We start from the raw sequence: 22,604 nt of genomic DNA, 5'->3' as shown, positions 1-22,604 counted from the left end.
ACTGAGTCACGTTGGGTGCCTAAACAAAATGGCACTAGCAAAGCAAAACAAAAAGAAATTACGTAGAAACACCCATACAAAGAAGGGGGTGACGCCACCTATCAAGGTAGCATAAAAGCGAACAAAACATTATTTGATTTCAACCATAGAAACAAATTCAGCTTAACTTTATCAAGGAGGGCATAAAGATTGGAAGCCACATTTTTGAAGATGCGGTTGTTCTTTTCTTTCTAAATTACCCACACACAAGCAAGCCAAATTACCTTGAAGAATGAATTTGAAGATCGCGGCATACCCATCAAATCAATAAACTGAGCGAAATGATCACCAATCACATCAGAGGAAACAGAAGTAATACCTAATCATTACCTACCAAATTCCAAATGCTACCAAAAATGTCGCATCCAAGAAAAAGGTGGTTCTTAATTTTTTTATTTTCATAATTTAAGTCTTAAAACTTTGACAGTAAAATGCTTGTTCAAATTTTACACATTCTTCACTTAAGTGACTATGTATAAAAACTTATCCAAACTTTGTTCTAATCCTCTGATTTTTCCCTCTAATTTTTCTTTTCTAAATGCAAATTGGTTTTCATCTAAATTACTAGCTTTCTAACGGATTTTTTTTTTACAAAATAAAAGATATTCATTCATTCAAATTGAAAGAGTACATCGATATAATACAAATTCGTTAAAAACAAAAAGGATGAATCTGTGAATAGGTTCACAACATCCATGTTAATAGCATAAAACGGCAAAGTACAAATGCCTACACATATGACTATATTTAAATCTCCAGAATTACCATGTTTCTGGATCTGCAACGTGGATGACGCCAAAGTCATTGATTAGATCTGCACTGGATCGAAGTTGATCTGACAATCTGAAGCGATCAAATACCTGAGAGAAACAATTAAAACAAACAACGTCGCACAAAGACGACGAACAACCAATGTCGCACGAAGACGACGAAATCACAAAATAAAACGAAATAGATGTGAAAATCACTTATTTCAATAAAAGGGAAATATAAAAACGAGTTAGAGAGGTGATTTTGGGTCAAAAATTGACCCTAAATCACCCCTCTTTGGTGGATGAAGGAGAAGAAACTAGGGTTTTTGTGACGGCTCACAGCTTTCTAACGGAACTAGTCGGTAGAAAGGTGAAAATGAAAGAAAAATAAATTGAGCCCCATCTTGTGTCTTGTAATAATTATTGAAACATCTTTAAAATTTACAGCTGTTTTAGTACTTGTGGTTGTTCAGTTATTATTGTCATAAAGTTGAATTTTATGGGCGGCCAAAATTGTGATCACATCAATAAGTTATACACTGCCTCAAATATATAAATTAAATGGACATAACATAGAATATTTTTTCCTTTTTTTCCTTATAGTTTAGGACTTATTCTAAAAAATGCATTAGGTATTTTAATTTTTTTAGATTCCTAAGGTTGAGACAGTAAGGAGCATACAGTAGTGGGTGGCATGACATGTTAAATAAATTAACTTAATTCAAAAGCAATTATTTTATAAATGAAGTTGGTTTTGGAGATGATCCAGTGAGGCACATTAGAACCAATCATGGTGTTTCCCCGACAAAAAAAAGAAACCAATGACTAACTTAATGAAGACAAAAAAACATAAAACTGAAAACATAAACACTAGAACACATGACATAACCAGAGAGAGAAAAAGAACATAAAAGAGGTTCTTTTCCAAGTTTCCATAGCTGCTGCAACCCGAGGACCGTGTTCCGGGTCGGGTTGAATCTTCAAAGGGAAGAGGAAAAAATGGGTTGGATTCCATGTTCTGGAAATTCAGGAACTAAGAAGAAGATTGTGAAGATGGAAGTTCAAGATAGTGTTGCTCCTCAGATTAAAGCTACCCCAGGTACCGTTGTTATTTTTCATTTATTAGTTTATGGTTTTGATTTGTGATACCCTATTGGAAATAATTGAGCTTTGACTTTATGAAGATGTTTTTAAATGTGTCTTGTACAAATTTATCTATTGCTTTGTTTGGTTTGGGTTTATTGTAAAAAATTAAAAAGATAAATTTTTTTGGCTGGAATTTGATGTGTTTAATGCTGCAATCTTTTTAGGGATTGACCAAAAATGGAATTTGATGTGATTTATGTATGAAATTTTACAAAACTAGCAGCAGGAGGAATATGTACATTTGCCATATACAGATCATAAAAATGTCAACATGTCTAAAAATGTTATGATTACAAAGTATTAGGCATGTGTTCTGCAAACATACATGTAGCTTTACTCTTTTATAACCTTGAATGATTAATTGAATTATTGTTGAGAGGACACTAAAGTCACCAAAGTCACAAAAACTCAAAGTTAGAAAATTGTTATACATTAAATCTGTGACATTACTCGGTGATGTCCATAATTTGCACATAAGAATGAAAGAGGTAACAAGCTGAATACACCATCCGGTAACAACACGAGGCTTCTTCTTTTATTTTGTTGTCTTTCAGCTCTGGCTTCTTCAATCACATAGCACAATCCTAACCAATTGTATGTATGTACTGTAGATGATGATTTTGAAACGGTTCATAATGTTTGTAAAGTCAGTTTGTGATTCATATTATACTAATAATCTTTAGTTATTTGTTTTTGGAACTTCAAAGGAGAAACATATATGGTCGCATTTCTATGGTTCCTAAAGATTGCAATATCATGTGTTGGTCTTAGAAGTCAAAGATAACCATGCTTTAGTGTGCTTCTCCCCCGTTAAATCATTGTTTGTCTCACTTGTGTGCAGGAAAGTTGAAGAGGAATTCATCGACAAATTCCAAAGATACATCTAAAAATGGGAACACTGAACACATTGCAGCACAAACTTTCTCATTCCGCGAGTTAGCAACTTCAACTAGAAATTTTCGAGCAGAATGTCTTTTGGGGGAGGGAGGCTTTGGTAGAGTATACAAAGGGCATCTGGAAAGTATTAATCAGGTGAGTATGCTGTATCATTTAACTGTTAAACTAAGAGATTGAATTTTGCCAACATTGAATTCTTCAGAAAGGTTGAGTTTGTAATGTATTTCATCCTTTCTAATATCGAATATAGGTTGTCGCCATCAAGCAACTTGACCGAAACGGACTCCAAGGGAACAGGGAATTCCTTGTTGAAGTATTGATGTTAAGTCTACTTCACCACCCTAACCTTGTCAACCTTATTGGTTATTGCGCCGATGGAGATCAAAGGCTTTTAGTTTATGAATATATGCCATTAGGATGCTTGGAAGATCACTTGCATGGTATTTCATTTCATTTATGCAAATGTCCTTTTCTCTCTCTCTTTTTGAATTCGGTGTTGGCTTCTTGTTGTTATTTATGGATCATATATGTTTGATTTGCAGATATTTCTCCTGCCAAGAAACGGCTTGACTGGAACACACGAATGATAATAGCTGCGGGGGCAGCAAAGGGGTTGGAATATCTACACGACAAAGCTAATCCTCCGGTCATATACCGAGATTTGAAGTGCTCCAACATTTTGCTTGGTGAAGGATATCACCCAAAGTTATCTGATTTTGGTTTGGCCAAACTAGGCCCGGTCGGAGAAAACACCCATGTATCGACAAGAGTTATGGGAACCTATGGATATTGTGCTCCAGAGTATGCGATGACTGGTCAACTCACTCTAAAATCAGATGTTTATAGCTTTGGCGTAGTTCTTCTCGAAATAATTACAGGAAGGAAAGCAATTGACTATTCGAAATCCGCAGCAGAACAGAATCTTGTCGCATGGGTAAGAAAGTCTTTAACTCGAGAATTTGTGGTAGAATTCCTGTTCTTTTATTAGGATTTTTTATCATCCTGTTCTATGTTTTATTCATTTCTCAAGAAATTACTATCATGGTTAAAGGTAGCATTCAAAGTTTGGTGAACTTTTCAAGGGGCATATTTTAAATTGGCCTTAAATTATTGAAGTACTTAATTCACAATGAAGTTTGATATATATGGTTTGATTTTTGCTCTTTATTTGAGTAGTAATTTTGGAATGGACTATTGTGGTGTAATTGCAGGCTAGACCATTGTTCAAAGATCGAAGGAAATTTTCACAAATGGCCGATCCTATGCTTCAAGGTCAGTATCCTTCAAGAGGGCTATACCAGGCCCTTGCTGTTGCAGCAATGTGTGTTCAGGAACAAGCTAATATGCGTCCGGTTATAGCTGATGTTGTCACGGCTTTGTCTTACCTTGCATTGCAAAAACATGATCCCAATACAGTCCAAAACACTCGCCTCGCTCCTAGTACTCCTACTAGAACCAGGAGGGGGCGATGACACAGAGCTGAATCTTTGGCGGGTATAAAATAGTCTGGTGAAAATTTCAAATATGTTGTTTAATGGGGCCATAACATGCTTCAAAGTATAGGTTTTATATAGATGTTAATATGGAGTGGTCTTTTGTGGTGTTATCTCAGCTCATAGGATATGGATAGTTCCCAAAAAAACCTGGTCGAATTTTGTTCTACGTTTTGTTCAAAACTGCTCCTATTTCTATTTAGAGCTAAGATGGTATTTCCTCTTTTTCTATAAATATTTATTAAAGAGCAATTTTTTTTATTCATAATTGATGATTCATGGCAAAAAATAGAAACTGCAAAACGTTGGTTCCTAAGCATAGTGTTTTGTACTGGTTTGCAGCATCCTCTTCTGCAGTACCTCTACCTTTGGCTATTTGACTAGAGTTGGAACAGTACTCTATGTTCCAACAATATTTGACTTTGACAATGCTTGTTTGACAATAGTGGTATTCAATGCTTATTTGACAATGTAATCCCAATTGAGTAAGTTCCCTTTGGTTCACTTATTATAGCAACAACTTGGCCCACAAGAATCTTCATCCTATATTTGACTTTGACCTATCGCATTCATAAGGACTAGTGCTGAAAATGGGAAATGGATTCAGTGCCGTAAAAAATAACACAATTGTTATCCCAACCATCGAATGAGTTTGACAAAGTTACACTAATACCATCCAATGGCTATATGAAAACTTTGTGAAACTGTGTTGTTTCACTACAATAACAAACCCTAATCCCTGAAAATGAAGTTCAGCTCATTGTACCCCATGAAGTTAGATGACGTGGAAAATGAGAGTGAGGCAAAAAAAAGAGGAAGATAAAAATAAAAAAATAACTTAATAAAATGAAAAAAAAAGGCTAATTTCAGTGATCATACGGTTGAAAACATATCATGTGCATGTCGAGAGTGTCATACAAAGTTAAGGATGAATTTTGTGGTTTACTCAAATATTATTGAATTTTATTTGAAATTTTATAAATGTTAATCTCAATGATCATGTTATATATTTTAAAATTTTATTTTATAAATGTTAATCTCAATGATCATGTTATATATTTTAAAATTTTAAAAAGATATGTTTTTTTTTTCTTTTCACATATGTATGGTTAAGGTCTACCAAAATTGTTAGTATTTTTAATTGGATATCTCTACGCACAACTCTTTCTTAAAAGATTAAACACCGTTACATTTTTAGAACCGTGGATTCGAATCCAAAACATCTAATTAAGTTGAAAGAGATATCTCAACATCTCATCTAGGACACCAAAATTAATATTTATTTATTTTTGGAGTTGTCTTTATATTTTAGTATAAAAAAAATAGATTCATAGTAGAAATAATAAGAGGGTGTTTATAAAAGAAGTGGGGTATGACTCACAAATCGCACATAAAACAATTAGGTCTCTTTTCTATAGTGTATTAAAGGTTGTACACAAAACAAAAAAATATGAACGTATAAAAGAGAAAATATAGTGTGAAGTTTGAAGCGTATGAATGAACAAGGGTTTCTCATAATCAGCGATATCAAGAATTTTGCATTGACAGTGGAGCTACGAGCCTACGACCGAACATCGTAAATCTTGTATGTGTTACTAGTTTACTGTTTTTTCATTCCGATTTTATTATGTTATTTTCTTTCATAGTTGTTCGTGGTTTACGGTTTTTTGAAATATGCTTGCTTTGTGTGAGTGTTATAGTTTATGGTTATGTACACGTCTCTGGTTTTACTTTCTGCAAATTTGATTTAACCTATGAAGTAATAATCAATCATCATACTTCTAAGTTGCAAAACCCCTTCTACTTCCACTCTGAACAATATTGATGCTCTCATAATTGATGAGGATTTTTTTTTGTGAGCAAAGTTATGAGATGTTATTTTTCAATTATTATTATTATTATTATTATTATTATTATTATTATTATTATTATTATTATTATTATTATTATTATTATTACTACTACTACTACTAGCGTTTACACAACTCTTTTAAGTTTTAATGACACCAACAATATATCAAATATAATGTCAATTCTTATTTTTTGAATGACACAACCAAGTTGAAAGTGAAAAAGACGGTCCAAAACCATATATTATAATATACATTATTATTTATACTTCCTATGATTATTAGGTTTTGAGGTATCGACGTAGTTGGAATTCCTTTTCTTAAATAGCAATGTCAAGACACTTGAATTATGCTTTTATATCACAATCAACATAAACCTACCTATACTTTTTATTGCACTAATATTTGCAAGTGGCTCAATGAAATCAAAAATTACGAGACGGAAGAAAAAACACACATTGACAAATCTACCCATTGATGTGTTAGAATTGATTATGAAGCGTTTGCTCATTAAAGATTGCCTTGGTTTAAGAGCAATATGTCGTTCTTGTAGGAAAACAGTTTCTAATGTCATTGAAAACATTCTTGTAGGAAAACAATTTCTAATGTCATTGAAAACAAACATTGCTGCCATTTACCTGAACTGCCACTAGTTTTCATATGGTCCAAAAATTCAAGGTTTTATTACAGTTTGAGTACAAAAAGTGTACATCACCTTAGAGCAACACTGTGGCAGAGCACTCATGAGTGTCTTGGCTCAGTTGAAGGCTGGTTGATTGTGAGTGACTTTTCTGAAGAAGGTTTTGCGAAAATTTTCTTCTTAAATCCGGTGACTGATGTTAGAATCTTGATACCATCAAAGTTGTACTTGCCCTCCATTTAGATTATCACCTATGAGAAAAATGGTGGCCTCTTCCAAACCAAATTGTGATGGTTCTGATTGTTATTTAGTCGGTCTTTTGAGTGATCTTCGTCACATTGTAATTTATAAACTCTTTGACAAGTCATGGACTACAATCGAGCTAGATAAGGATTCAAGGACTTATTTTACAGATGTGGAAATTATGGGTACAAATTTTATGTAAGTGATATGTCCTCAAATTCTTTATTTGTTTATGGTCTCAAAGACTCCACTACTGGACCTCCAAAAGCTGAAGTGTCGGCTATGCGTCTAGAAACAATCAACAACATTCGGTTTGGCTTTCTAGCCAAAGATGAAGTGTTAAGAGAGTTATACTTCATTTTTATGTTCTGTAATGCTGAGTATGAAACTCAACATTATTTCACTGACCGTTTGAAAGTCCCAACATTTGCTAAGCCACCTCAAGTTATTGGCTTTTAAGTGTTCAAGCTGGTCACGAACAAGGATCCTATTGGGTGGCAGAATGTGAAGCTCGAAGATAGAGTGGCTTTTATTAATAACTACAAGAGCATGATAATGTCAAGGGATGAACTTAAATACAATAAAGAGTTGATTAGAGGAAATAGCATCTACTTTGCTCTTAATTTTCCCTGTCCTAAAAATCCATGGTCAGGTTTAAACTTGGGGATGTTTTGTTTGACTGATAGCAGCATCAAATACTTTTCTGTGGAGACATCGTTAGAGCATAGTGATTTTCCTTATCCTTTATGGTTTGTACCAAATTTATGGTAATTCCATTGTCTTGGCACTAACATATGTTTGATTGCATGCCAATGGTGTCTTCAACGAAGTGGTTGGAAGATGCATTCATGTCATTGGACTTCTTCATGGCTTTAACATTATTTACGCCTCAAGATGCAAAGCATTTAGAGATTCATGTCAAAAAAATCATACATTATTTCTTAGTACATGATTTTTCTTTATTTATTTAAAGAATGCAGTGTTGATCCTAAACAAAGTATTTAGGCAATGTTGGGATGTGTCAATATTGAAAGCATTGCCAATGCGTTGTTTTTTTTTTTTTTTTAAATTTTTTTTTATGGATTTTCTAAGTTTCACATTCCTTTCTTGTTTTCCTTACATATGAATGTTTTGAAGACAATGTACGTTATATCCAAGTAGTTTATGCAATGATCTATAGTAATCAAACCAAAGCTAATATCCACGGTTTTATGAATGAATTGTTAATGATTGTTTTTCCAAATTGGCAGAAGAACAAAATTGGTTAGATGAAGATATTGATGTAGAGAGAAATCATTCACATGGGACTGATTTAGCATTTCCTTTGACACAAATAAACTATCTACACTTTCAACATTCAACATTCTTTCGGTACAAAAATATGTGTAGATCTCTTCCAAAGTCATTTGACTATGAACCAAGATTTATGAGCAATATAAATCAGCTGAACAATTCTTAAATTTCATTTAGATTCCAAGTAAAAACACAAGAAAAAAAATTGATATATGTGAAAATCGTTTATTTAGATTGAAAGAAACGGGGAAAAAGATACATAGGGGTAATTCTAGGTCAAAAAATGACCTAAAACCACCCCCTCTTCGATGATTGAAAGAGAAAGAGAACTTCGGGCCGACGAAAAACTAACTGTCTAAAAAATGATATAATTATTATATGAACCTCTTAAAATTGGTCAACAAATATAATATTATTTTCCCTAAAAAAATATAACATTATTTTTTGAAAGAAAATATAATATTTTATTCCCCTAAAAAATATTATATTAAAATTTAAAAGAATTATAAGGGCCCCCGTTTTAATTAGATCCATGCTATGCGCTCCTATAATTATGATATGCAATCCTTTATTATAAAAGCTAGACTTGGTTAGCAAACATGTTGCCCTAATTTGCCCTAATCCCTAGCATTTTTCCCTCCTAAACATGCTAATCTAATCTCACCCGTTGATTCGATCTCTATTCTCAAACTCCTCATTTTCAATCATATAACTTAGTTAATGCTAATTGAAAACGAATAACACACTTTTAATGCAATTGAAAACGAATAACAAACTTTTAATGGCAATTGAAAATGTAGTTAATGCCAATTCGATTAACAACCCCCTACAAACTTTTAAACCATATCCTCTCCTAATGTTAACTTGAGAAACTTTCAATATTAACGATTGCATACCAATTATCCCCTCCTACCATCATTTTTACATCAAAACAGTTTAGACTTAACAATGGAAAGTGATGCACTAACTCTCTTAGCATTGCACTGCTTGAAGGGTACAATATTTCATCTTCTTTCTTGATCTCTTATGTGTTGTTTCGTTTATATTTTTCAGATTGCACTAATTTTTTTGAATCTTTGATCTGTTTCAGCTCCATTAAATCCAAATCCTGTAACGGATTTGGACAAGTTTGTTAACAGATTGCGAGTTCAATATAGAAAAAAATATTGTATAGATATCACGAAAAATCTTCTATGGGCGACAAAAAATTGATGCAATATATTTTTTGTTAAATTTTCTGTTTCCATTATTTATGGAAATGGTACTTTTTTGATGCTCTCCATTTGTCTTTATGATGTGATTTAAGATCAAGCAATGCAGGGCTATGTGCAATTCTGTTAACAAGTAGTCAATTTTATTTTGATACTCACATTTACGTGCAAGGATAAAATGAAAATTACCACGTAGCTATTGCTAATCGAATAAAAGAAAATAGTAATGATATTTATGGAACTTAATGACATTTCAGGAAGAGTGAAAGAGAGATTATCACATAGCTATTACAGAAATCGAATTACTAATTTGACTGTCATCCATGCAACAATTCAAATTTCAAAATTTTTTGAAATTGATTAATGATATTTGATTGTGAATAATAGAAACTTATTACTCATTATTGCTAATCGTTAACATCATTGTGAATAAAAGAAACTTATTGCTCATACGAAATGGAAAAGGTTAGTAGTGTTAATCGAATAAAAGAAAAAAGTAATGATATTTATGGAACTTAATGACGTTTCATTTCATGAAGAGGAAAAGAAAGATTAGCACGTACTTATTTCAAAAATTAATACGTATCAAGGTTAATTGCTTTTATTCAGTATGCACCAATTGTTTTTATTGCTTTTCGTATAGGAATTGCTTTTAATTGCTATAACTAATTACTTTTAATTGCTTTTCGTATAGGACTTGATTGCTGAACCGTTTTAGGCGCATATTTTTGTATAGGAATTGCTTTTAATTGCTTTTATGCAGTATGCACTAATTGCTTTTAATTGCTTTTCGTATAGGAATTGTTTTTAATTGCTATAACTAATTGCTGTTAATTGCTTTTTGTATAGGACTTGATTACAGAACCGTTTTAGGTGCATATTTTCGTATAGGAATTGCTTTTAATTGCTTTATGCAGTATACACTAATTGCTCTACCAATTACTACCTATTAAAAGCAATTATGACTGCAATGATGATATTAACATAAGACTCTCCAACATTTATGCAGTAATTGCGTTTAATTGCTTTTATGCACTATGCAGTAATCCACGAAATGTTTGAGAATTACTTTTATTTACAAGGTTAGTAGTGCTAATCGAATAAGAGAAAAAAGTAATGATATTTATGGAACTTAATGACATTTCATTTCATGAAAAGGAAAAGAAAGATTAGCACGTAGTTATTGCAAAAATCGTTTAGGAGAGTTAACTGTCCTCCATGTAACAAGTCAAATTTCAAATATTTATGAAATTGATTAATGATATTTGATTGTGAATAATAGAAACTTATTGCTCATTATTGCTAATCGTTAACATCATTTTGAATAAAAGAAACTTAGTGCTCATACGAAATGAAAGAGGTTAGTAATGTTAATCGAATAAAAGAAAAAAGTAATGATATTTTTGGAACTTAATGACATTTCATGAAGAGGAAAGAAAGATTAGCACGTAGTTATCGCAAAAATCAAATTAGAAATTTGACTGTCCTCCATGTAACAAGTCAAATTTTATATATTTATGAAATTGATTAATGATATTTCATTGTGAATAAAAGAAACTTATTGCTCATTATTGCTAATCGTTATTTCAGGTCATGCATAGATGGTAAATTAGTAAACTTTCAAAGAAGACTTGCCAATTACCTATTTAAATACCACTCTGTTGTGAGAATACAACTATTCTCTTCTTTAAGCCAATTAATATTTTTATCATTGGTTAGTCTTCCTTTTATCACGAAGTATTTCGTAATGTATCTTGATGGTTAATGTTCAAACCTTTTTGTTATGTATGCTACCATTTTATTTTCTTGCTATTGTTGTCTTCGAAGTGAACATATTTTTAAAACTGATATAAAACTTCTATCAACTATATATGTTTACATTATTGCTATTGATTCAATTAACTTCTACGTGGTATGACCCGTGCGGTAGCACGGGTCAATAGTCTAGTTACAAATAAACCAATCATTACATATTTTTTAATGTATTCAATTTCATTTGTAAATTTGGGAAACACGTTTAAATAAGGAGGATTTGTTCTTAAGGAATAAACAAAGAGGTCTTCTAACTCAACAGACAAAATCGTTGAAATTGTTAGATCATGACCAAAGTTCAAACATCGACACCTTCACTTGTATATGTGAATTTATAATTTATAATTTATAATTACTTTGTCATTTAGTCTATCTACAAACAAATAAAAATAAAATAAGGCGAACTTGTGTTTTACATACGGTTTTTATTTTCTTCACAAAAGAAAACACCATAAAAACAAAAACCACGCATTTCCATGAAGTTTAAAAAAAAACTTAAAATACTTAAATATTATATCAATTTGTGAAGCACATTTTTTTTGTTACATTTGTGAAACACATTTAAACTCAGTTTTTTTTTTGGTGGCCGGGATTTGAACTCCGGACCTTACATATATCATGCATTGCCCCTACCAACTGAGTTAAGCTCACGAGGACCTCATTTTTTTTGTTCTAATATTTGGGAAATAAATTTCATATTAATCGTAAATTTTGGGACATATTTTTTTTGAGGGAAAATTTTGGGACATATTTAAAATCAGTTTTCCCCTAAAAAAGCAGTTTTTGTTAAGATGGTATTTTTTACATGATAATTAAAGTAATATCAAAACAATAAATTGTATCATAATTAAGTTTGAAAAAAAGAAATAATAAAATTTTGAAAAAGGAAACACAATTAATTTACAAAGTATGGATACACAATTAATTATTATTATTTAGATTTTTTTTTCATAGAAGAAAAAGTTTAACTCGGTTGAATTTCGGGTGCTCACCAAGATCGTGACACCCTCAAGGTTTGATGGACGCTCACAGAGGTACTTACTGATCATCTATCAAAGAGGTCATGCGTTGATAGCAGAAGTTGAACGCACAACCTTAATGTGAGTCATCTCCTTATCAACCGAGCCAACATTCAATGACAATATTATATTTTGCTTTTAACAAATCGTAAAATTAAGAAACACATTTAAAACAATGAAATAAGGCAATACATTTAATTTTTTTTAAAAGGAAACACCATTAAAAATAAAAATCATGTAAGTCCGTAAAATTAGGTTGGTAAAATACCACAACCTTTTGTTCATGTAAGTTAAAAAATATAAAGCGGTTTTGTAATAAAATAAAATAAAGTGGTGAGCATAACTCAGTTGACACGTTGCAGTAGGTAGAGGTTGATATTCGAACTTAAGTTTTTTCTCTTATTCACATTAAAGGAGTGAATTTTGAGCCACTAAATTACGACAAAAAAATAGGTGCGTATAAATAATTGATGCAAAAGAACATATATATTTTTATATTTAGTTTTATATTTGTATGAAAGACAATCATTTTTAGCAAACATTGCATTGTTTTTTTTTTGTTGAGGAAAAACATTGCATTGTTTTAAAACTTATTTAATATCGTAAGGCATTCACCTATAATTTTGCTAATGATTAATATCGTAACGCGGTCACCTCACTATAAATAAATACTACCATCCTCTAACATTTTCACACATTTCAATCTCAATTCAATCATCCGATTAGAACTTTTTCTCTAAACATCTTAACAATGATGAGATCCAGTTTTCTTTTGATCGTACCAATCGTGATTCTTAGCATTTCATTGTCATCACATGCAGCTGCACCGATAAACTCCCCATCAATGTCTCCGATAGGAAATGCTCCTTCACCAAGTGAGATGCATCCTCCAGCAATGTCTCCAACAATCAATGCTCCGGCACCAATTGCTACCGGTAAGTCTACTCCGGCGCCAAGTCCTCCCAACCATAATTCTCCGGCACCGCCTCCACATCATCATCATTCAGGTTCTACGGGATTGAATGGTTATGTTGGTATCAGTGTTGTAGTGGCTTTGGCCCTAGGAAGCTTTGCTTGTTAGAATGCTAGTCTCTAGAGATCCAAACATTGTTGCTTTTGTTTCTTGTCTTTTTTCAGTTTGTGGTGATGCCTTCTAAAAACATGTTATTTCGTTGGTTGAATTTTATGGAATATAGTTAATTATCACATTGAAAATTCTGCTATAATTTAGTTTAATTATTATCATTACTACCTCCGTCCCTAATTATAGGACCCTTTTGAAAAAATAACGGGAATTAAGATAGTGAATATTTGTATTAAATATGTTTGTAATTGCTATTATTTTTACAATTTTATCCTTTAAGAGAGATGGTTGGTTTATGTTTTCAACATGTTATTTATTGTTGATTGAAGAAAAAGATGTATAATAAATAGGGGCATGTATGTAAAGAAATAATTAATGTAGTTGAAAATAGCAAAGGGGTCTTATAAAAAGGGACAAGAAAAATTCTCAAAAGGGTCTTATAATTAGGGACGGAGGTAGTATTAATTATAAATTCTATCTGAAGAGGACAGAATTAAGCAAGATACTCCCTCCGGTCCTATTTACAAGTGAAAGTTTGGTCAACAAAAGTTGATGTATCTGGACTAAATTTTTAACCACATACATCAATTTTTGTTGACCTAAATTTCTCTTATAAATTGGACCAGAGGGAGTAATACCAATCAAATGTTATTTTATTTGAAGGGAGGTTATTAATTATCAATTCTTTCCTAATTTTTTTTTTGTCAAGAATTAATTATCAATTCTATCAAAAGAGGATTGAATTAAGCGAGATCTTATCAATTAAATGATTGATTTTGTGTGTATGTTGGTACGTATAAATAAGAGTTGGGAAAATGGTAACTACTTACTCCGTTCTTTTAATAGTGTCGTTTAAATACGGATTTTGAGTTAGTACTATTTAATTATGGTCGTTTTGATAGTTTAAATACTGTGTGTATATTGGTACGTATAAATAAGAGTTGGGAAGATGGTAACTACTTGCTCCGTTCTTTTAATAGTGTCGTTTAAATACGGATTTTGTATTACTATTTAACTATGGTCGTTTTGATAGTTCAAATACAATTTGTCAATTATACTATTCCTTTTTCTTTTGTTACATCAATTATACTTTTTCTCGGACGGACTTACTTAATTTAATAAAACTATTAACGTTGTACCTTTGAAAAATTCAAGTATTTTTTGTTAGGTGCAAATTTAAACTTTCATTAAACAAAATTTTGTTACCTATAAATGGTTTCTCGAATAGTTGAAATTTTATAAAGAGTTTAATGGTGGTGGGTTGACCGTCCAAAACAACTTTGCATTTTTAAGTGTCGTTTTGGAATATTAACACCAAATTAACAAATTGTATTTTTGCATTTTTACTTCCTATTATACCCTTATTTTAATCCACCAATATATTCCTCTTTGTTTGTACACACTTTCTCATTCTAATAAATTTAATATGTTATTTTTCTCTTGTAACAAAAAATTTTTAGTTACTATTTTTTCTCCAACAAATTCCTATTTTTTTTGCACAATGTGTCTCTCTCGTAACAAACAATTGTCAATTTTAAGATAACAAAAAACAAACTTTGTTTTAAAAAAAACAAACAAACTTTGTTAAAAAAAAACAAACTTTAGTTTTCTAAATATATAACATTAATTAGTTTTATTGAAAAAGACTAGCACAATTGACAAATGATATAATTGATAAATCGTACCCTTAAAATACCAAAACGACAATTAAATAAAACGATAAATCCGCATCAAACGATACTTAAAAGGAAATATAACGAGTAGTATAAAACAAAATTGTTTGTACCAATAAACAACAATATGGTTGAGGCGAATCAAGATTCAATACAAGGTTGGTAGAGGTGCCCGCATTTAATATCTATTGTACACTCAATAACTACCACACTTTGAGGGAAAAACCCTAATATATGTTGTTTCTTTTTCGTAATAACATCTTAATATTTTATTTTGTCAATAAATTTATCTCATATTATTCAGATATTAGTTGACAATGAGAACCATCTTTGCAACAAGCTTTAAGTATCTACAAGAGTGACTAACGATGAGAGCAATCTACTAGCTTTTATTTTAAAATGTTCAAATGAAAATCAGTGCTAAAAAAAACAGTACTCTTAACCATTCCACTGGTGATGTAGATTTGGGAAAGAGCTACTTCAATATTTGATTGATGAAAAGAATGATAAATCACATTATTATTACGCTAGACATTTTTATGGAAACAAAGTGTGACAATTTCCTCACATGATTAGTGGAATGAGTGTTAATCTAGTTTTATAGTACTACTATAATTGAACTGTATTCGCTTATAGGAGTAGTGAGATATAGTAACATATAATAACATGACTTCTATATATAACTTCAGTCATACACGTTTAGAAACTCAAATTATAAAGCAAAATTCCAATTAGTGTTTAGAACAACGCAAAGAACTAATATTTAGAGGAGAATGCTAAAGAGTGGGCAATTGTTAAGCATCTAAAAATGATGTAATCATTACTCGATAAAAAATAACATCTTATATCTCCAAGACAAAAATTTTATCTAGCAATTCTTTAACCAATGTCCAAGAACAGTGGTTAACAAGACCCATATTTAAATCCCTATGGAAGGAAGGGTTTGTTTGGTTGGAGTTGTTGGCATAAACCAAAATAAGTTGAATATATCAATCTATTTTTGGCACCTGTTCTGTGTATATCAGCATGTTTGCAGAAATACTTCAATTGATCAAGCTTGCAGCACCCTATCATTTGACCTAACAGCAAGAACAACCAATTTATATTTCTCTTCTTTGTCATCAATGGATGCATTGCTTTCTCTTCTCCACAACTCTTGCAGTTTGGTATCACTGGATTCATCCATTCAGCGGGTGCACGATCACACATCTCATTCCTTCTTTCATCTATGAACCTTGTCACTTTCTCAAAATTCTCAACCAAATCAAAGTGAATGTCTTGTTGAAACTTACAGACTTTGCATTCAAGAGTTCCAGAGATAGTCTTGAGTTTCAATACGGATAACAAGTGGTCGAGTGTGTGCAAGACGGCACGTTTCGAAGTGGCCCACGGGAATGGTGGTGGAACTGTCGCGCTCTTCATTAGTCGTCTCTTTTTCACAGGCTGGTGCTTTGGTAGATTATGTTGACGTCGTCCCAGCACCTTACTATTAGTAGTAGGAGGAGAAAGATCTTGTTCTTGTTCTTGTTCCTGATGATCGTGGAATGGTAATTTGGGAATTAGGGCAAGATTATTAGGGTTAGAGTCAAAATTAGGAGGATGGGGAAGAGAAGTGATGAGTTCAGAATAGAAGAATGTTCGAGGATCAATTGGGCGTGTAGGGGGTGTTAATGGCGTGTATTCAAATGGTGGAGGCCTAGGTGGTGACAGTGATGGTGTGTATTCAGATGGTAAAGGCTTAGGGAGTGATGGTGATGAAGATGGCTGTGAGAGTGTAAGCCATGATGGATCCACATGCTTCTTCATCATCTTTAAATTCAAGGTTGTTTGTGTATCAGCAGAGAGTTGCGTAGCAGGTGTTAATGGTGTGTATTCAGATTGTAAAGGCTTAGGGAGTGGTGGTGATGAAGAAGATGAAGATGGTTGTGAGAGTGTAGACGATGATGCGTCGATAATGTCATGATTAGGAGAAGCATCATCATCATGATCACCATGATTCATCTCTTTGAGTTATCGCCAAAGAGGGGTGGGAAGAAAGTGAAAGTAGAGTTTGTATGCTGTGATGTGAATGAGTAATGGATGATATATTTATACAGAGATAGTAACAAAAAAAATTGTTTTGAGAGAGGCTCGGTGGATTTGTTGTATCTTTAAATTTGAAACATCAGTAATAAACCTCCATACTGTTATCAGTTCAATGACAAAAATGTCCCCACTTAAAAGATTATAAACTAAAGTAAAAATTAGGTCAAATGCATCTAAAAGTCCTTTAAATATTTCGTTTTTCCCAAAGTGGTCATTTAAGTTTCAAAAATCCCAAACAAGTCATTTTAGTTTTTGAATCGTTTCAAACAAGTCATATTGTAGATAGCATAGTTGGTAATTGCTTCATTGAACTCATCTTTGGTACCAAATCTGGCCCCCAACACCCACTTAAAATTAGTAATCTTTTTAGGCATGACAAATGGTGGATAATGCCCTTTGTTGCTATCATCTGAATCATCACCATCATCCTCTAAAAGGACTTGTTTGAAACGATTCAAAAACTAAAAGGACTTGTTTGGGACTTTTGAAACTTAAATGACCACTTTAGGAAAAACGAAAAACTTAAAGGACCTTTAGATGCATTTGACCTAAAAATTAATTAAAGTGTTATCTTTTCAAATACGTCCTCCTCACTTACCAATAGAATGAGAGCGTGAGTAATGAGGTCCCCATCATTCAATCCATGTCATTTTTAGTGAAAGTTTGGTGGGTCAAACTTTTATTTTTACTAGCGGAATGATCGTGCTAGTTTGTCCGCTTTTTCTCCTGTGCTAACGCATGTGATTATTTTATTATGTTTGTTTGTATAATTTTGATTAAAATTAAAACTTTATCAAAAAACCGTTCATTTTTTAAATGTTAGCGCAATAAAAAGAGCGGAAAGACGGGCACGTGAGGGAATGCCATTTAAAAATATTGGAGGTCCTTATCAATGGTGGGGCGTCACAACTTGCATGTGAAGAGCACAACCATTGCTGATTAAACTAACTACAAAAAAACTTGAGTGGGAAACAAAGATCACATAGAAAGCATAGAGGAGTTGAGTGATAGAGTTTTCAATGTCATCATCGGCACCGACGTTACATACGTTGCTGAAGCTATATTGTCTTTATTAAACAAAATAACGATTTATTTAATAATTAAAAAAACCATGGTTCTCTTTTTATAAAAAAAAAATCACGCTATCATAGTTTGTATAAGCAATTATAAACCAGCAAAGGCAAATAATCCTTAAAATTAATCGTAAAGAATTTGAATCATAATCACTTATAATTAAACCAACAAAGTCAAATAATCGATAAAATTAATCGACTTTGATTAGTTGTAACATGAAAGAAAAAGAAAAAGACTTACAGGTTAATTCTAAATTCTAATGCAGAGAGCTGGGAGAGGTTGAGAAAAACTAAACAATGCAGGAACGAACTATGAACTGTGAGAACCCTACTTAGTAATATTTAATATAGTGCTAACAAATCTTTTTCTAAAATATTTTGAGTCCTAACCTTTTTTTTTTATAGGATTTAAAGTCCAATATTTAACATTATTTTTTGCTCACGTTTGTTACTAATCTTTATTTTAGAGGATTTAAATTCCAATCTTTAACATTATATTTTGCTCACGTTTGTTACTAATCTTTTTTTCAGAGGATTTAAAGTCCAATCTTTAACATTAACTAGCAACAGACCCGTGCTAAGCACGGGACCCGTGCTCCGCACGGGCTATTCCTTAAATCGTGATTTATGCGTCACAACGCAGTTACAATATTATTTACATTGAGAAATAAGAAAAAAATTTAATGATAAAGATGAAGGTAATAATAAAATCATTGAAATAGTTGTTATTAAATATTATAAAGTGGTAGACTAAAAATATGTGAAAATATTATAAATGATAAAATCACAATAATGATAGCGGGGACGTTAATAAGCCATCGCGATTTTTATGTATCATTGAAAAATATTTGTAATCTTTTTAGCATTTATTTTTATTTTTATATGAATTTATAAACAATAATCTGTATATCGTGCAAGATTGTTATATCAAATTCTAATTAGTATATTGTAATTACTCCCACTATTATTTAGAAGATACAATTAGTCAAGGCAATGGGGCAGGTGGGGACAAGTTTTACCTTCCCCGTTCCCATACCCTACTACCATGTACTTACCTGCTACCCTACCCATATCCAATGGGGATAAGAAATCGAATCTTATCTCCGTCTCCAACGGGTTCAGGTATCCCCACCCCATCCCCGCAATGGATAATATTCTTTTAATAAAATAGAGGTATTTTCTATCTCACACACAATGTTGCAATGTGTTATCTTGCAAAAAAATGACGACGATAGTCGATAGATCATGACTATGGTGATGGAGAATAGAGAGAACTATGAGAAGTGAGTGTCATCTGATAGACTGAGACTCTAATTGTGTGACTGAAATGATTTATGGTTTGAGTTTGTTTTTATATAAAAGGGGGCAATAAAATGATTTTCTACATTCAGGACAAGTTTGGGTATGAGTTCAGGGTGGGTATACCTATATCCCCGTTACTCATCGCGTACCCGTATTTTGAAATCGGGGAAAACTCAAACCGAGTCAAAGTGGGGAAAAGCCATCAAATTGAGTTTGGTTCGGATGAGTACTCGCGGGTATTGGTTTTGTTGCCATGCCTATATACAATACATAAAAAAAAAATCAATTTAACTAATTATTATGTGACTGATTGTTGTCCCATGTATGATTTGTACAACAATAATGGTTAATGTCTAATTAATTAGAGAGTAATGTTTGTCTTGTGTTTTTTTTTATAGCCATTCTTTGAAAGGATATAATAATTAATAATGAATAACGATTAAAAATAATAATTTTATAATATGACGTTAAGATAAACCAAAAAATGTATGAAAATCATTTATACAAAATAAATAATCTTGAAGATGAGTAAATTTATGTAAAGTAGTTGTATTTCTCATAATAAATACTAAACCGTGTATAATTTATAAATGAGAAAGATTTTGTAACTCTCTCAAAGTTATCTTATTTGTGATCATTCAATTGAATATAATTGATTAAATTTAGATGTAAAAATATGTATAAGTGAGAAATGGTCCTATGCTTTTTTTTTTGTCAAAAATAATTCTTGTGCTTTTTTCTTTTTTATTTACTCTTTTTTTTCCCGTGTTTTTTTTAAGTATTAGTTTAAAATGTTTTTCCTATATTTTTTATATTATTCATAAGTGAAATGTATTTATTAATGTTTTTTATTAGAAACACACGATGAGATAAAATCACATGTACGTCATAAAGTTTATTTTTAGTAAATGTAAATTAAATATATGACAAATTTGTTACGAATTAAAAAAAATGACATTCAATAATTTATAGATTTTTTTATCATGATAAAAACCACCTCTTTAAAAAAAATTAGGACCTGTTTTGTTACAAATCAAAATAAAAGTGATTTTGATATCTATTAATTAAGAGAATTTATAAAAATAAATCATGATTTTTTTTGTTTGGTTATTGTAACTAAAATCACATGTTTTTGTTACAAAATTAACTATAAAAAAATGGATTTTTTTTTGTTACAAAATTATATCAACTTTAATAATTAGAGAAATATTTTAATAATTAGAAAAAGATAATAGATTGTAAATTGTTTTTAACTCTTGAGATATTTAGAAGTTGAATTATAGAAAAAATTTATTTTGATTGGGATTAAGATTAAATTTGTTTGTTCTTTAAAAAAAGATTAAGTTAGAGTGTTACCAAGTGAGTTTGTTTTAATTTGTTTTTAAGAGAGAAAATATAGGGGGAGGTTGAAGCAAAAGACACAAAAGGATATAATTTTAATGACTACTCAAAAAATTAAGGGGTAAGATTGTATTTTTGGTATACATTAAGTTTCATAATTAGAGAATAGATATTATGAAATAAAAGATTAAGTTTGTTTGTTATATAAAAAAAAGATTAAGTTAGTGTGTTTTATCGAGTGAGTTTGTTTTAATTTGTTTTTAAAAGAGAAAAAATAGAGGGAGGTTGAAACAGAAGACGCAAAAGGATATAATTTTGATGACGTGTTAAAAAATTAAGAAGGGGTAAGATTGTATTTTTGGTAGACATTAAGTTTCATAATTAGAGAATAGATTTTTGCTCACGTTTGTTACTAATCTTTTTTTTAGAGTATTTAAAGTCCAATCTTTAACATTATTTTTTGCTCACATTTATTACTAATCTTTTTTCAGAGGATTTAAAGCCCAATCTTTAACATTATTTTTTGCTCACGTTTGTTACTAATCTTTTTTTAGAGGATTTAAAGTCCAATATTTAACATTATTTTTTGCTCACGTTTGTTACTAATCTTTTTTTTAGAGAATTTAAAGTCCAATCTTTAACAATATTTTTTGCTAGCGTTTGTTACTAATCTTTTTAGAGGATTTAAAGTACAATATTTTGTTGGAACAAAATGTGTTTAACAATAAACCTTAAAGAGTTTTGATGATAACAAGGTATTAAAAATTGTAAATTGGATTAGCTAATATTTGTTCAAGTGTACAGGACCATAATTATAAAGTTACATCATCATTGGTTCTGAATGAGCAAATAAAGAGCTATGGAAACAACAAAAATTTGAAGCTTGGACGCTCCTGAAGGCAACTTGCTCCTGAAGAAAAAGCGCTCCTGAAGTCAAGCTGCTCCTGAAGAAATAGCGCTCCTGAAGTAAGCTGCTCCTGAAGAATAGTGCTCCTGAAGACAAGAGGTCCAGAAGTCACATCATCAGAAGCTGCATCATCAGAAGCTGCAGAAGTCATCTCATCAGAAGCTGCATCATCAGAAGCTGCATCATCAGAAGCTGCCTCATCAGAAGCCATTTCACCAGAAGCTGAATATCAACTGGATTTGCAAAGAATCAAGAATTGAAGAATTATCAATGCAAAAGCTGTCTATTGGATTCGAAAACACAAACAAAGGATTAGTGGAGCTTGCAACGGTCATTTCAAAGGTGTTTGAAGGTGTGTGTTTGCAATTTGGACGAAAGCGTTGACATTGTACTTTGTACGAATTGTACAACCACGTTCTCCACTACTCTGTTTTGTGTCTGCACTTCAAGACAAGAAAACAGCTCCAGAATACGGTCTCGCCTGCATAGATGTTCCTTTGGATAAGGAATGGATTTCAAATTTGTTCTTCATAGGACAACAACCAAATCAGGCAAAAGATCATTGGTGAAAGATCAAGCTTCAACAACGACTCTTTGGTGTGCTGGCAATTTCACAACGTCTCTTTCACACCTCTATATAAAGGAGTGAAGACCTAGAGAATTGGTAATGCAAGAACGCTGAACGAAAGACTCACAAGATTTTCACAAGTACCAAACCTCTGCTGAAATTGTTCTGCATTCACT

The 22,604-nt window shown here is 31.6% G+C and overlaps 2 protein-coding genes and 1 pseudogene across 2 annotated transcripts; 2 read left to right on the top strand and 1 right to left on the bottom strand.

Moving 5' to 3' along the window:
• The first annotated feature begins 1,670 nt into the window (after window positions 1-1,670).
• LOC146910442 (putative serine/threonine-protein kinase PBL7) lies at window positions 1,671-4,562 on the top strand. The gene is made up of 5 exons (XM_085727143.1): window positions 1,671-1,890; window positions 2,779-2,969; window positions 3,085-3,274; window positions 3,377-3,768; window positions 4,046-4,562. The coding sequence occupies exons 1-5, from the start codon at window positions 1,791-1,793 to the stop codon at window positions 4,304-4,306; spliced, it is 1,134 nt and encodes a 377-aa protein (XP_085583269.1). The 5' UTR covers window positions 1,671-1,790; the 3' UTR covers window positions 4,307-4,562.
• A 151-nt stretch (window positions 4,563-4,713) lies between these two features.
• LOC146910441 (uncharacterized) lies at window positions 4,714-7,831 on the top strand (annotated as a pseudogene).
• Window positions 7,832-16,079: 8,248 nt separating this feature from the next.
• Window positions 16,080-17,272, bottom strand: LOC146910440 (uncharacterized). Its single transcript, XM_085729431.1, has one exon. It carries the CDS (start codon window positions 17,151-17,153, stop codon window positions 16,080-16,082), a length of 1,074 nt encoding a protein of 357 aa, XP_085585557.1. The 5' UTR covers window positions 17,154-17,272.
• Window positions 17,273-22,604: the final 5,332 nt, after the last annotated feature.

Source organism: Medicago sativa, chromosome 7 (assembly GCF_051527215.1).
Source record: "Medicago sativa cultivar Bolivia chromosome 7, Bolivia_mono, whole genome shotgun sequence".
In the NCBI taxonomy this organism is placed as follows: Eukaryota; Viridiplantae; Streptophyta; class Magnoliopsida; order Fabales; family Fabaceae; genus Medicago; species Medicago sativa.
This window is presented reverse-complemented; position numbering and strand designations above follow the sequence as displayed.